Source organism: Arachis ipaensis, chromosome B4 (genome assembly GCF_059453495.1).
Source record: "Arachis ipaensis isolate K30076 ecotype BB chromosome B4, ASM5945349v1, whole genome shotgun sequence".
NCBI lineage: Eukaryota > Viridiplantae > Streptophyta > Magnoliopsida > Fabales > Fabaceae > Arachis > Arachis ipaensis.
This window is the reverse complement of record NC_142439.1, coordinates 113,977,131-113,992,595: the sequence shown is the minus strand read 5'-3', so window position 1 is coordinate 113,992,595 and position 15,465 is coordinate 113,977,131. Positions and strand designations below refer to the sequence as shown.

Here is a 15,465-nt window from a genome sequence, read left to right as displayed (position 1 = left end):
GATTGATGATAAATTTGGATATTAGCATTTTATGTTTGGTTGGTTATTTTTGTTATTTGACTTGAGTTTGTATTTGAATGAGGTCATAATATTCTGGTTTATATATTACTTTTAATTTAGATGATATTTTAAAATTTATATTAAACTATAATTATGTTTTAATTATTTATTTATATTTTATTTATTATTTTATTATAAAACGGTTTTTTGAATTCAACTACAATCGAACCAGTTAAACCTATAAACCAGTAAACCAGTAAACCAATAATTAGAGCAGTTTGATGACTGATTCGGTTTTCAGAGCCTTGGTAAAAACACAGACAGCTGAAAATGGTGGGTACAACACTACTAATTATTCAACAAAATCAATAACAGGCATTTTTCAGCATAAAACAATGCAAGCAGGGACATTTTCTAAGACGCAGCTATATCAGGAACAATTAAAAAATATTCTACATATGTATTAAAAATAAAAAAGTAAGGTTAAGAAGCCTAATTACTCAACAGTTACGTCAAAGACTCTTATACAATTATCAGCTCCACATGAAGCCAGTTGCATACTCATATGATCTTCGTCATTCTTCCTCCATGCGAGACGGTTTACAGTAGAGGCATGGCATATAAATGGATCAACACGTACCGCAAGTGTGGCAGCCAAACCTGGGGCCGAAATGCTCCCATCATCTGCTCTGTTGTAAGATAGTCTCCACAGTTCTATTTGACCATTTTCCATTCCAATGGCTAGAAGTCCATTGTTTCTCCGATCATATAGGCCAATCCAAGATAGTGCAGTCACACTACTTGCAAATTGAGGTAAAGTCAAAAGTGGTCTGACTGACGATTCCTTCTCTATGGCCCAGATTTTCACCGTCTTATCCCGTGAGCCCGTTGCAAATTCATGACTATGTGGATTCCAAGAACATGACCAGATAATTCGTTTATGTCCTTCCTGCCTTGCAAGAAGACTATAGTTGATTTCATCAGTGCCTACAAACCACATTTGAGTTGTTAGGATTATGCAGACCTACATTTCTTGCTGTAATATAGGTGTTCACTAAATAATATTATAGTATTTAACTTCTACACTATTGTTGTCTTGATTTACATTGCTGAACGATAATGCAAAAAAGATGCAAATCCACATGCCTTCATCCTATAAAGTCAATGATCTGTTTTGTTACCTGTTCTTGTAATTGTAAAAACGGAGAACTGGCGATCCCTTGAGACAGTCAAAAGAAAGTTGTCATCATGTGAGAATTCCATCTGTGTCACTGTTAAGCTGTGAGATTGCAAGCGGCCAACTGATTTCCATGAACCCACCTGCCAAAGCCATACTTCTGCCACAGTTGGAGATTGCGCCTGCAACGCATAAAACAAGCAGGCAATAACTACCAAATAACATAGAAATAATATAGTGGATGAAAGAATAACGCTGATAAGCAGAATCTAATCCCTTAATTAATAAAAATTCCAACCAGAAAAGATTTACATGTAACACTAAATCCTTTGTCTAATTATACAGGATCACTGCTTATAGATAGTGCGATACCACATACCTTGCATGATGATGCAACAAGCTCACCCCTATGGTCACAGCATAAAGAAAATAGTTCATTTCCATGACCATAGAGTTTGTGTGTTTCAGGCCACAGTGTGTTCCAAGCCAGTTGATCCTCAATTGGAGGTTCAGAGAACACGGTTGGAACTGCATCCGGAATAGTTTCTAGGGTATCAAGACCATCGGCCACACCTCTCTCAGGGGCCTCATGTACAGCTGCATTAGAAGAACTAAGTCAAATTTTTTAAGGACCAATGAACCAGAACAGACTTGTAATTGTTTCACCATATGAAAAGTCTAACATCATAAATTTCAAATTTCAAATTTCAACAAAATAACTGACCATGAACATATATAGGTTTCTGTGATAGTCCAAGAGCAGACATATTTGCACCCAAAATCTGAACATCTGTGAGGACATCATCAGAAGAACAATTCTTCTTCAGAGAAGCATTGTTTAATGTCTTCAAAAATGATAATGGAGCTTCAAACACTCGTGCAACTTTCTCATCAGCTCCACTTACAAAACGATGATTTCCCTTACCATGAACAACTGCCATACAATTTATATCATGTCCATGTACCTGAGGCCTTGCTATTTCATGCCAGAACTCCCCTTTCTTTAGAGATGCCTCAACTTTCCACGGAGCATAAATTCTAGCTGTCTGCAATTTTAATACATAGTAAAATTTTTTCAGAGCCAGAATTAAGCAGGCAAATGTTCAGAGTTATTATTTGACAACTGGCAGGCAGCAGCAAAGACTAGAATGATTTGAAAAAAGAAAATACATTAGCAAGTACATATTGCCAAGATTATCAAACTAGTTAAACATCACACGTAGATTTGGAGTGCAAGCCACTTTTAAATTGAAAATTATAAGAGAAAAGTTGACAAACACAATTGATTAATAGTAAAGCTTTTGTGGATGAATATATTTTTTAAATACCTGGTCATGACTAACAGCCATAATGTAATCACCGGATTTGGCCCATGCAACATCCGTCACTGATGCGAAATGACCAGAGGGGACCTTTTGTGGCAGCCAATTATCATTGACAACATTTTTCCAAAGATGGAATGAACCACCATAACCATGTGCTAAGATTGAATCTCCGCTTGGGCTCCAGTGACCACCATAGAACCCCAGAGCACAATGGCTTAGTTCCCCAACAGTGACGACATTCATCCAGACACCAGAATTCTTTTCAGGTTGCCAGATCATCATAGTTTTGTCCATAGAAGCCGATAAAATGCTTTGTGGTTGGTAATAGGCATCCCTTTCCACAGAATCAACCAAAGGGGGCTGCCACTGGACTGAATATACCCAATCCTCATGTCCGATCAAAAGAGATTCCAATGATATCTGAAAAGAGGATGAACCAGCTACAAGTACAGGACCTTCTATATAGGATAAAAGGCTTATTTCTTCCTTCTTGTATATGCCGTTTCCAGTGGTAATAGAGCTCCGTAGCGCCATCTTCCAAATTCGTATGCATTTATCTTGAGACGAACTCACTAGAAAAATATTGTTTGCGTCCCCATTGATGCTTATAGGCAGTGAGAAGTCCAAGCTCCGAATCCAATCTGTATGTCCTTTCAGCTCACATGCATGTACAAGCTAAGTTCATATGTAAAACAAAAGTAAATAAATAACTTGAGCGCATACAACAGTGGATAAATAAAATAAAATAAAATAAAAATAAAGGTTCACATTAATATAATTATGGGAATCAAAATACCTTTCCTGCCCTTCCTCCACAATAAAGATGGATCTTGTTATCCAACCCTCCCGTAGCAAGGACTATCTGCCCACCAGTTCCAGGCAATTCCGCCATCGACAAGGTTACCATAGATTTGGAACCAATGGAGAAAGAATCCAGACATGACAATTTACAGTCACCTACAATGATCAAGGAAATCTCAATAAATGTAGAGAAGTACAAGCATGACAACAATAAAGGTGAATGTCATATGGAATAAGGGTTTACCATTGCGTGTCGGTGGAAATACCAATTCCCATAGACAAATAGTGCCATCTGAGGAAGTAGATGCAAACAATGCCTCAGTTTGGGAAAGCATAATTCCACTAATGCATGTAACACCTTTTTTGTGTAATTTTGGTACTTGCAACACTTCCCTCCACTAAGAACAGATCAAAGAGAAAAAAAAATGCAAAACACAGTCAAATAAAGCTTCAAACTAACAATTGCATCTCAGAAGTTAGTTGCACACAATTGAAGATTGGGGTTTTGGGGGGAATGGAACAAACCGCACCTTTCCATCAATAAGGGACAGTTCCCACAAAATAATAGCACCATCTGCATCCCCAGATAGCAAATAATGCTGCTCCAACTGTTTTGCTGCACATTAAAAACAGATTATGCGCGAAGCATATTATTATTATTATTATTATTATTACTGGTTAATCACACATTCAACATTGAAAAAAGTCTCCTAAATCATATCACCACATCTATTGTCATGCTAAATAGTCTATAATACAGTTACAGTTTTGTTGTGGTAAAAAAAAAAAACATTAACTTGTAGACTTCAAGTAGAAGGAAGATTGAAAAGAAAATGGGTTACCTTTAAATAGGAACTTGCTGCTTGGTAACCAGTGTGTGCAATTCACAACTGCCTTGTGACCCGGAAGAGTAGTCAAAATATTTGCACTCTGAACAACAGATAAGTAAAATGAAAATACGAACTTTAAGACAAAAGGTAACTGACTGAAAAATGGATTAAATAAGTAATAAGTAATTTAAAAAAAAAAAAAGAGAAAAAGAAAAAGAAGAGTAGAGAAGGGACCTTGGGGCAGAATATAGCAACGGCGTTGTGGGCTCCGAAAGAGACAAAACCAGAAGCACCCCATGAAACGTTGTTGACTATTCTGTTGCATCCTGCTCCTATGAACACTCTCTTCACTCCAACTGTGCCGCTACTCTGCATTGTCATGCCTTCACACACGGAAAGACGATGGCAAAAGCTTTCAGGTTTGGATTTTGTTTCTCAGGGGAGAGAGGAGGGTGCTTCGCAATCGCAGTGATGACTCAAAAGAAGAAACATATTTGGGCTACAACTGGGCTTACACAAAACATAATCTCTAATGGGCTCTATGTTCAATAGTAAGGTCTCAATTCTCATTGAGTCATTGTAATTGGAAGTAACTGCTTGACCAAAAAAAAGAAAGAAGTAACTGCAACAGAGAAATATGAAAAGACATGATGAATGGCTGAATGAAAGTATCTTCTGCTGCAACTAACATAACTGTTAAATCAAGTCTAACTTGGAAGTTATCAACCAACTCAAAATTCAGTGATAAAAATATTACAAAACCATATATCAAAATTAGCTACAAGAACATAAATTTAGAAGCAGCAACAACAGGAAAATTTAAGCAATTAGCAGCATCAGCATCATAAATTTATGCAGAAACAACAGCAACAAAACAAATAGCAGTGGCAACAACAAGAAGAATTAATAGTTCAAGGAGCAAATAATTATTCATACCTTGAATGTGAGGGCTAAGGAGAGGAGAGAAATAGGTTTTAAACCCTACAAATGAGTTAAAAACAAAGGTTTGAATTTGAAAATATACATTTCGTTATGTGAGGGAGGAGCTCGAGCGGAAGGAGATGTTGAGTAAGTGAGTAACTGAGTACTGCTGAGCTTTGGGGAACCGAATTAGGGTTCTCTATTTTTTTTTTTCCCATGGACGAAACGACGTCGTTTGTCACCACAAGGTGAAAACTGGCCGGATCCCGGTTCGAACCGGGTTAAAAAAGGGTTTGAAATTAAAAATACTATTGTCGTTTCATTGGAGATGCGGGGTATCGATCCCCGTACCTCTCGCATGCTAAGCGAGCGCTCTACCATCTGAGCTACATCCCCATGTGGAAATTTCTGAATTTATATGCTATATATTTTAATTAATATAAAGCATATTCTATTTTCTATTTCTGTTTCATTGACTGGCTGGGTCTGGGTGACTGACTGATGAGAGAGCTGAAAGAAAAAGCAAAGAATTTTGATTTTTGAATGCAAAAAGGGAAAAAATATTACTATTAGCATTGGTTTGATCATCCAAAAGGAAAAACCCAAACCAAATTCTCAAACACAAACCTAACGACTACGACGAGGACACCACCAACCCACCATGTTCGCCAAGAAGTTGTTGCACAAAGCTGTGCTCCACCATTCCAACGTAACAAAACTTCCTTTTTCTTTCAACTTCATTTCTTCCTGGGGTTCTTTTTTATAGGTTTGAAATTCTTGTAATTTAATTTTTTTGAATTTATTTCAGCATAGTAAGTTCCAACACCATAGAGGCTTGAAGTCAAGTGAGTTGGATCCAAGAATTGTGATCCACTATGGCATTCCATCAACGGCTTCAGTTCTCGCCTTTGATTCCATTCAGAGACTGTTGGCTATTGGAACGCTGTTAGTTCATTTAATTTCCTCTCAATCTATTTATTATTACTGTTATTATTATTATTTTGATGGATGGTTTATAAACTTATAATATAAAAGCTGTTAGCTACAATAATTTTGGTCAATTTGTAAGCTATATTGTTTAGTAGTATAATGCTTAGGAAAATGAACTAGGCAATTTAGAGAAGTTTAATCTTTGGAACTCGGTGTTGTTAAGTAATTCATTTGATATTGACTATTTTTTGTTGTTGATGGTTTGATATTTATACCGTAGATGTTTAGATATTGCAATGTTCCTGCATAGAAAGATGTCATTGAGAAACGAAATGGATTCAACAATTTAGGGAAAAAAAATTACTCTTAGACTTGGTAATTGAAACATTCTAATTATCTGTGATAAGTATAGTTGCATATTGCTTTTTATTCTTGTACATATATAGATTCTATACTATGGATGCTATGTTACTTTAGTTTGCACTGCTCCCATATCTTAAAAAGATGTCAATGAGAAAAAAAAAAAGAGTTTCTGAAATTTTGAAAAAATAATTCATATATGAAAATAAGTTGCTTTTATTTTCTGTAAATTTCTTTTTATGCACTTGATAATTAGAAGAAGTGTGCATGTTGTTAGCGTTAAATCTAGCTGAATGTATCATACCAAAAAAAAAAATCTAGCTGAATGTAAACCATGTACATGGATGAAAGTCATATTCTAATATCCTATTATCGATTAGCCTGCTAAATGAATGTTCTTATTAACTGGATGTTGGGTGCTTATATTGCTTACATTGATGGCAGGGATGGAAGACTAAAGGTGATTGGCGGTGATAATATTGAGGGAATTTTGATTTCTCCTAAGCAATTGCCTTATAAGCACTTGGAGGTATGTTTCATCTGCATTTCTCAAATATGATGCAAAATTGTATAAATCTTACCTTTCTAAGCTTATGATGATTCTTCCCAAAATTAGAGGCATATTGATGCATGGATTCTTTTGGCATTTGCAGTTCCTTCAGAACCAGGGGTACTTAGTTGGTGTATTAAATGACAATGATATCCAGGTAACTTTGTTCTCATAGAATTCATTTTCTGTGATGTTAGTACGGATTTCTAATTAAAGGCATTGCTGGGCAATGAAAGATTTAAAAACTTTGATATCATTGGGTGCTTCTCTTGTTTTCCCAAGTTCCCTTCAAATAGCCTATATACTTTAGTTCTTCAGTTTCTTTACTTTTGTCTGTATTTTATGTATTTGCATTGTATCATGGATATTTTGGCTTCATTTTCTCTTTGCTCATTGTGAATTTGCTGAAAGAACAATGATAAGCATGATTATTTATGAAATGAACAATTCAGAATATAAGGTTATGGTTGATTTAATATTAGTAAGGTGATTGACCTAGATTTCCATGCCAATTATAGTGTAGCCAGAAGAATGCTGGCTGTGTTACTTTTATTTGTTAATGTTATTTTTATTTCTACTTTTTTACTTTTTTAATTTATGTTTTTGCAGATTTGGAGTCTCGAGAGCAGAAGCCTTGTTTGTTCTTTAGAATGGGAATCGAACATTACTGCTTTCTCTGTAATTAGTGGCTCCCACTTCATGTATGTTGGTTCTGTTTATGTAGTGGTTAACTTCAATTGATTATGATGAATAACTTCTTACTTTATTATGATATTCAGTTATGTCGGAGATGAGCATGGATCATTTTCTGTGGTAAAGTTTGAAGCTGAGGAAGGACAACTACTTAAGTCATCATATGATTTGTCTGCAAAATTTCTAAGAGGTAGTTCATGACTTCATTTGTGACGTTAGTTTCATGACTGATAAATGCTATATACGGTCTGCATTTTCTAAAGATGTGTGTATATGCATTTTATCAAACTATCAAAGATTACTCTGTCACAGGAGCGGAGCTAGCATAAAATTTGGAGAGGGGCCAAAGTTTAATTTTCGAATATAAAGAGATTAAAATAAAAATAAAAGTTTTAAGGGGGCTAAACCAAAATTTACACACAGTTTATAAGAAAAAATTTGAAGTTTAGGGGGGGCATTGCCTCCCTTAAAACATGAGAGGCTCTGCCCTACTGTCAAATGATCAGATATTACATATTAGTCCCTTCAAACCCCCCCCCCCCCCCCCCCACAAACAAAAAAACACACATACTCTTTGAGTTTCCTTGAATCTCTTTTAATGAAGTAAATACTATGTAACTGCTATGTCTGAATGTTTTCAGATGATTTTATGTTTGAGCTATTTGTCTTTCTTTGCTTTAAGATTTGCTCATTTCCATTTTTGCTTTCTTTTGATAGAAGCTGCCGGGTTTTCAGATTACAGTGACCAACCAATTGTAGGAATTCTTTCACAACCTTCGTCTTTTGGGAACAGGCAAGAGATACGTAGTTTATATTCTTATTTTTTGTCATAAAAGCTCATATAGGTATTTAGCGTTAATTATCTGTCTATTAGTTTCAAAATTTGAGATTTATCCAAGCAATGCCAGAGGAAAAATATATATATTTTTCTGTAAAATTTCCTATTATTGCTTGCACTTTCTAGTTTAACTTTGTTAAGTTTATCTCTCTCTGTATTCAATTTTCAAAATTACTACAATCTATAGTGAGCATAAGTGTTTTCGTATAACTCATATTCTTCTTCCTAGAAACAAAAGCAGCATGTAGTTTCTATCATATTAATAATAGCCATATCTTTGAACTCTGATTGAAACCATGGCAAAATCATTTCAAGCCAGTGAATAATGTCTCTGTTTAGACAGTGATTTAATGTGAAAAGCTTGAGGTTTCTGAACTCCTCAGCTCATATATTTATATACACTAATTAATCATTACAATACCTACTAAAGATAAAACATAATCATTCATAATTGATTCTAATCTAACCTAATTGACACCTAACAGCTAATTGACTAACCTAATCTAATCTAATTGACACCTAACAACTAATTGACTGAATTATCTGAATACAATATCAACAGTCTCCATCAGTATTTGATGCGTCATGTCTCCTTTTGTCTATGATATTAGAAAGTGAAGGGAAAATGTGTTTTGATACTGAATGTGTTCAACTTAAAATGAATTCCGGTATTTTTCTATATTTTTGCAGACTGTTGATTGCATTTCAGGATGGACTGCTAATTCTTTGGGATATAGCTGAATCTAAAATCGTGTTCGTTGGTGGAGGAAAGGATCTCCAATTGAAGGATCAAGGTAGTGACTCATCCGTTGAACCAGACACCAATGTTCCATCCGATAGTATTGAACAAAATCTTGGTGACAAAGAGATAAGTGCTCTGTGCTGGGCGTCTTTGAGTGGGTCCATTCTTGCTGTGGGATACTTAGATGGAGATATCCTTTTCTGGAATTTATCATCCACAGCACCTTCTAAAGGTCAACAAAATTCATCTAAAAATGTTGTTAAGCTACAATTGTCAAGTGCAGAAAGAAGACTCCCGGTCATTGTCTTGCAATGGTCCAGCAACCAAAAATCCCGTAGTGATTGTGATGGACAGTTGTTTGTCTACGGTGGTGATGAAATTGGATCTGAAGAAGTTTTGACTGTGAGTAATTTGTTCATGGCTATTACTATTTGGTTTTCAAATTTAAAATTTGTATCTTTTTCTTTTTGTTAGAATTTGGCCATTCATGTGCCTTCAAATAGAATAGAATATTATACTTGCTATCCTTCATTATATAAGTTAAATTTGAACATGTGTCAAGCCTAACTGGCTCTTGCATGATGTGGCATGTGAGATATAGCCATTCTTGCGTAAAGGAACATATTGTAAATGTAATGTTAAAATCTATGATTTTGTCTTTGCCTTGTAAGCTATAGCTCAAACTTTAGCAGACAGAGGTTGTGACATACAGAAATGAAGTGTGTCCTCTGTCACTTTGCATCTGATCCTTTTAAAAGAAGACAAGCTAAGACAGCCGTACAACATCAGTTAAAAATGTAAGAATGTCTAGAAACTATAGCAACTAGAAATATTTAATGGTAACATCTTTTTGTCTAAAAATTATATTATAATCTAATCATTCTTCTATACCTAATGAGATTATGCAGGAAATATTTAAAATGGAGAATATTCCATATGATATAGTCAATCTGGTTGATTACCCTCGCATTAACTAAATTATGGGTGTGCCTCCTATATATTTTCATTAATTTCTTACCCTTTATCAGCAGAATTTCTAACAACCAATTATAAATGTATGATGCTGTTGACTTTGTTGTGGGAAAATTTTTTTCATTTGTCGTAAACATTGAATTGATGATATTCCACTTTTCACTAGTATTTTTTTAAACCATATTTGTTGTGTTCCCCTAAACTTTAAAGTATTGTTGCAGGTTTTAACTCTTGAATGGTCATCTGGGATGGAGACAGTAAAATGCATCAGTCGTGCAGACCTTACCCTTAGTGGCTCTTTTGCAGACTTGATTTTACTGCCAAGAGCCGGGGCAATGGAGCTGAACACCAAAGCCGATCTTTTTGTGTTGACAAACCCTGGACAGCTACATTTTTATGATAATGATAACCTGTCTGCATTAACATCTCAGCAGAACAGGACCCCATCTATAGATGCTTTGGAGTTTCCAGTGCTAATACCTATTGCTGATCCTTCTTTGACTGTTACACAACTTGTCAGGTTGCCCAGTGAGTCAACTTCATCTAAGATTCTAACTGAGGTAATCTCTAATGACTTGCAGGTGATGTGTTTGTTTTGTGCTTCTCTAATGACTTGTTTCCTTTGTCTTAGGTAGCCTCAGTTCTAAGAACAGGCTCAACACCTAGTTTAGCAACTCCTTCAAATTGGCCGTTGACTGGTGGTGTTCCCAGCCATTTGTCCACACCTAAAGGTTCTGGGATTGAGAGAGTTTATTTTGCTGGTTATTCGGATGGATCTGTCCTAGTCTGTGATGCTACACATCCAGTCTTATCTTATATTTGCTACATAGAGGGAGAGGTAAGAATTCCACAAGTATTTTCTCTCCAAATATATAGAAATAGAAACCATATCCTTATGTTGGGTGTAAGTGAATTTTCTATATCTATTTGTTTTAACATTTTCTTTGTGTGTTTGGTAGGTGAAAGATATAAAAGTGGCTGGTTCAAGTGCTCCAGTGACAAAATTGGACTTCTGCTCGGTCTCCCTACTTTTGGCTATTGGCAATGAGAGCGGTCTTGTCAGAAATCTTTCTTAATCAGTTAAGCTATCAAAGGCAATACACTATTGTCCTATACTTAATCCTTTGCTGTGTGATGAATTTGATAGGTTTGCATTTATGACCTCCAAGGCCATTCTGATGGGAGAAATTGTCATTTTGTCACAGAAACAAAGAGTGAAGGTGATCTCTAGATTTCTCTCATCATCATGGAACCTTACCTTCCCCATTTTTTCACATATGGTATTTGTAAATATTTGTTCAGAAAACGTAATTAGTTACTTATGTTGTTAAACTTGTATTGCAGTCCATGAATCTCCACAAGGAAAGGGAACCCATTGTAGTGCTGTTATTTCCCTTCTTGGTTCTCCAGTACAAGCATTATCATTTTCAAATTCTGGAACAAAACTTGCTATTGGATATTCAAGTGGCCGTGTGAGTATCACTCTTATTAGTCAATTCACTTTGTTTCTTGTTGCTTTATATATATATATTGATGCATCTTGCTTAATAATTATTTCTTTTCAGGTTGCAGTCTGTGATATGACTTCAATGTCAGTTTTGTTCATGATCGACGGTGTACCAATCTCAAGCTCTCCAATCACTTCAATGATTTGGAAAGAACAAGCACGATTCCATAGTGCTTTGAATAGTCCAAAGCAATCAGAAACATCAAGCACAGGCAACTCTCTTGAAGAAATAATATTCATCTTGTCTCGGGATGGAAAGATTAATATAGTGGAAGGTGATACTGGTAAAATGATTTCCAGCCAACCATTACACGTGAAAGAATCAACTGCAATTTCAATACATGTTATAGGCAAGTTCAATTTTCATCAATTCAATATATTGCAAGTTTTACTGCACTTAGATTTGATTCGAAATTCTAAGAGAATTTTGTATTACAGAGGATAGCATCGCGACTACTGAAGCAACAAATGACAGACATGAGGAGGAGCCCTTGAAGGATACTGCTAGTGCTAGCCCTGATGAACCTGTTCGAGAAAGTAACTCAACTGGCATAAATTCATCAGAGGCTGAAAGTTCCTCTTCGGAAGTAACAGCTGCTGGGGATTTACTTTTTGATCCACTTGTTCTGCTTTGCTGTGAGAATTCATTGCGGCTATTCTCTGCAAAATCATTGATACAGGTCCTCTAACTGATTATCATGACAATTAGTACTTGCATTGGCATTGTTTTTAAATAAATTTGATGAATATTGTTACAGGGAAATAAGAAACCAATTCGAAAAGTGAAAGATACCAAGTCCTACTATTGGACTACAATTTTAAAGAAAGATGACAAATTTTGTGGGCTACTATCGTTGCTTCAGACTGGAATATTTGAGATCAGGTGGAAGCGCTAGTGCTTTGTTCTAGGGTTTTACCTTGCAATAAGTAATTATTGATTTTGCTAATAATGTGTATTGATAATTTTTAGCATTTGTCTGACAGGTCTTTACCAGATTTGGAATTGGTTACAGAAAGCTCTTTATTATCAATCTTAAGGTGGAATTATAAAGTGAATATGGACAAAACCTTGTGTTCTGATGATAATGGAAATATTGCACTGGTATAATATTCTTTAGAACTTTAACATTTCCTGGGACTCTATTTCTTCATTTTGCTTCTTCCATTTTTTATGGGATTATGTAAAACATACCTGATATTCTAGTCAAATACTCAGTCAGCTTACAATTTAGCAACTGAGTCTTCAAATCGTTCATCTCTTGCTGATAACTTACAGGCTAATGGTTCTGAATTGACATTTATCTCATTACTAGCCGGTGAAGACAAATTCAGGTATTTTTGCTATTTTGTAATGAATTTATTAATAATGTGGAATCGCGGATTCCTTGTTTACATGTGGAAATAAGGAAGAAAAAGTTGAATGAAGAATTTTCTATACTATTTTAGGAATCTGGAGCGTTTGCCTTGTCTTCATGATAAAGTTCTTGCAGCTGCTGCTGATGCTGCCTTTAGATTTTCTTCGAGCCAGAAGAAAAAACAGGTTTTAGTTTCTCTGATTTTATTTAGTATCCTAAATCCACCACTATTTGTATATCTAATCAGCTTAATCATCTTGGCACAGATCTCTGCACCAGGAATTTTAGGTGGTATTGTCAAAGGATTTAAAGGAGGGAAAGCCTCTCCAACCAATATGATTAAAATTCAACCCTCCAATTTCATGCATTTGGAAGACAAATTCTATAAGTCCCCCCGGTCAGATTTTCATCAAACAGTTTCAGATGAATTGGAACTCAATATAGGTTTCTTGCCAAACCGTCTATCCATTTTTACCTTTCATTATTTTGTTTGTTGGTAATATGACTCGCCCTCTTGTCCATCTTGTCCATGAATAAGTGTCTTTTAGTTTTTATCAATATATATATGTTGTCTAAGATTATTTGTCATTTGTGAATATCTATGAAACATGTTCTCTTTAGTTTAACCCTGATATTTATTACCCCAATTAATATAGTAATCACAAATCAATGAAAAGAGACAAAGGATGGTTTAGTCAACATAACCAAATTTATTGCAACATTCAAGCCAATTTAGTGATTTCTTAGTTCTTGTATGACAAACCTATATGACACTTGTAGTCTTGAAAACACAGAACATCAAAACTTGCTTCATTGTGGTACAGATGACATTGAAATAGATGAGCCCATAACCGAGGTGTCTACGTATTCACCTAATGTTAAGAACAAACAGAAAGGTAAACCACATTCGAATATTCGTCTCATATTTGAACTAGAAAGGTCGCCAGATCGGTAACAATTTTATATATTTTTGTGCAGATAACTTGCGAGAAAGGGAGAAACTATTTGAAGGTGCAACTAGTGATGATGTGAAACCAAGACTTAGAACTCCTGAAGAAATAATGGCTACTTATAGAAAAACTGGGGTAATGTTCTATCCTTCTTTTCTTTGAGATTCCTTTCTCTTTCTTCGTGTTCTGTTGATTTCAATTATTAAAATGTGTCGTTTAATGTGTGATTTCAGGATGCTTCTTCAGCTGCTGGCCAAGCAAGAAACAAGCTTGTGGAGAGGCAGGAAAAATTGGAGGTAGAAATTTTATGTGATCTCACGTTGCCAACTTACACAACTTCTATAATAACATTTTTTACTTATAAGATGGAGTACCAACACTACCTAGTGAGATAAGGCTATATTCTTGTTATATGATGAAGTAAATCTTTGATATTTCCTTGTTTCTGCTGTCTTGTGGCTAGTGAAATTATGAGGGATGGATAAAATGATTTATGATTATTGACATATGCATGTTATTTTGATTTATCTATTTTTTTTTTCCTGGGAATTGCAACTGTTTTTGGCTTTTTGGCAACTTAAAAACATCTTAGCCGAAAGTATCATTAGGGTGCATTTGTTTCACATATATATAGTTTTCACATATTTTTATAAGTTTTCAGTTTCAACTGAAATTTGTCTGCTCAATTTGATTCAGAGAATAAGCCAACGCACTGCAGAACTGCAAAGTGGAGCTGAAGATTTTGCATCATTAGCAAATGAGCTAGTGAAGACCATGGAAAGGAGGAAATGGTGGCAAATATAGAGAGAGAAAAAAGAAAAAAGGTGTGGGGGCCTTGGTTTGCTCAATCAATTCTGTATTTATTATCTTGTCTTGTATATTATATATGTGTGGCCGGTGTGGCCATTGGTTTTGTTTTTCGTTTTATTCTTTGCATATGATTAGCATAAAGATTTTGCACATTACACGGTTCTCCCTTGTGCTCTTCGTTATATTCTTGAAAGCAATTTCCTTAAATTGTAATGATATTTTATTGAAATTTAAATATAAATTTATTTTTTTTATTTTTTTAATGTTCTTTTAAATGATATAAAGTATTTAAAATAAATTTTTGTTTAATAAATAATAATATATATTATTTTTAAAATCTTTTTAAGAATATATGATAAAAGTAAAGTTGAATATGTTGATATATAATGATATTTAAATATGTCTAAGTATGTTTGAAAAATTATTTATTTTTTATTAAAACATAGATCCGAAAAATATGTGTGTTGGATAAATGTCGTATTCAAAATGTATTTAACATATACACACAACACCTCGACAAAGTAGAATTTCATAGTTTTTGGTTAGTACTCGGTCGACTTTAAATACTAAATTTTAAATATTAATAAAGAGTATTAGCAGTCTAACGTTTCTCGTAAAAATTAAATATTCGTTACTTATAGCATTATATGAGGTTCTGCGAACGCTACGCGTAGAATATTGGGTTATAATATTATTTTACTCAA

General features: G+C 34.7%; 2 protein-coding genes and 1 non-coding gene across 6 annotated transcripts; 1 reads left to right on the top strand and 2 right to left on the bottom strand.

Annotated features, from left to right (window-relative positions):
• Positions 1-325: 325 nt before the first annotated feature.
• Positions 326-5,276, bottom strand: ELP2 (elongator protein 2). 3 transcript variants are annotated; one of them, XM_016343105.3, is made up of 11 exons: positions 5,070-5,276; positions 4,368-4,755; positions 4,146-4,233; positions 3,834-3,919; positions 3,548-3,701; positions 3,299-3,459; positions 2,506-3,177; positions 1,902-2,223; positions 1,557-1,774; positions 1,182-1,359; positions 326-987 (listed from the first exon to the last, which is right to left on the bottom strand). In XM_016343105.3, the coding sequence occupies exons 2-11, from the start codon at positions 4,512-4,514 to the stop codon at positions 497-499; spliced, it is 2,517 nt and encodes an 838-aa protein (XP_016198591.1). In that variant the 5' UTR covers positions 4,515-4,755; positions 5,070-5,276; the 3' UTR covers positions 326-496. The 3 variants fall into 3 exon arrangements, with proteins under 3 accessions (XP_016198591.1, XP_016198590.1, XP_016198589.1); XM_016343104.3 differs by having other exon boundaries at positions 4,368-4,516; positions 5,070-5,255; XM_016343103.3 differs by having other exon boundaries at positions 4,368-4,726; positions 5,070-5,222.
• A 101-nt stretch (positions 5,277-5,377) lies between these two features.
• Positions 5,378-5,450, bottom strand: TRNAA-AGC (transfer RNA alanine (anticodon AGC)). Its single transcript has one exon. It is a non-coding gene; the product is annotated as a tRNA-Ala (tRNA).
• Positions 5,451-5,535: 85 nt separating this feature from the next.
• Positions 5,536-15,024, top strand: LOC107639563 (uncharacterized). Of its 2 annotated transcripts, none has more exons than XM_016343100.3 (24): positions 5,536-5,763; positions 5,863-5,999; positions 6,789-6,873; positions 6,998-7,051; positions 7,504-7,595; positions 7,674-7,777; positions 8,305-8,380; positions 9,116-9,569; positions 10,361-10,699; positions 10,771-10,977; positions 11,099-11,197; positions 11,287-11,359; positions 11,484-11,611; positions 11,705-11,996; positions 12,085-12,326; positions 12,405-12,529; positions 12,631-12,748; positions 12,923-12,978; positions 13,093-13,186; positions 13,268-13,445; positions 13,826-13,897; positions 13,980-14,086; positions 14,185-14,247; positions 14,648-15,024. In XM_016343100.3, exons 1-24 carry the CDS (start codon positions 5,716-5,718, stop codon positions 14,753-14,755), a joined length of 3,351 nt encoding a protein of 1,116 aa, XP_016198586.1. In that variant the 5' UTR covers positions 5,536-5,715; the 3' UTR covers positions 14,756-15,024. The 2 variants fall into 2 exon arrangements, 1 of the variants encoding a protein (XP_016198586.1); XR_015881427.1 differs by having other exon boundaries at positions 5,537-5,763; positions 13,093-13,183; positions 13,264-13,445; positions 14,648-14,971.
• The last annotated feature ends 441 nt before the right edge of the window (positions 15,025-15,465 follow it).

Bases quoted from the DNA above. Each gene is read 5' to 3' on its own strand.
- ELP2 (XM_016343105.3), bottom strand. From the start codon at position 4,514: ATGACAATGCAGAGTAGCGGCACAGTTGGAGTGAAGAGAGTGTTCATA. The intron at 4,234-4,367 runs GTCCCTTCTCTA...TCTGTTGTTCAG, and splicing joins TTGCTATATTCTGCCCCAAG to AGTGCAAATATTTTGACTAC. The intron at 3,702-3,833 runs GTGCGGTTTGTT...ATCTGTTCTTAG, and splicing joins TGTCCCTTATTGATGGAAAG to TGGAGGGAAGTGTTGCAAGT.
- LOC107639563 (XM_016343100.3), top strand. From the start codon at position 5,716: ATGTTCGCCAAGAAGTTGTTGCACAAAGCTGTGCTCCACCATTCCAAC. The intron at 7,778-8,304 runs GTAGTTCATGAC...TTCTTTTGATAG, and splicing joins GTCTGCAAAATTTCTAAGAG to AAGCTGCCGGGTTTTCAGAT. The intron at 14,087-14,184 runs GTAATGTTCTAT...GTGTGATTTCAG, and splicing joins CTACTTATAGAAAAACTGGG to GATGCTTCTTCAGCTGCTGG.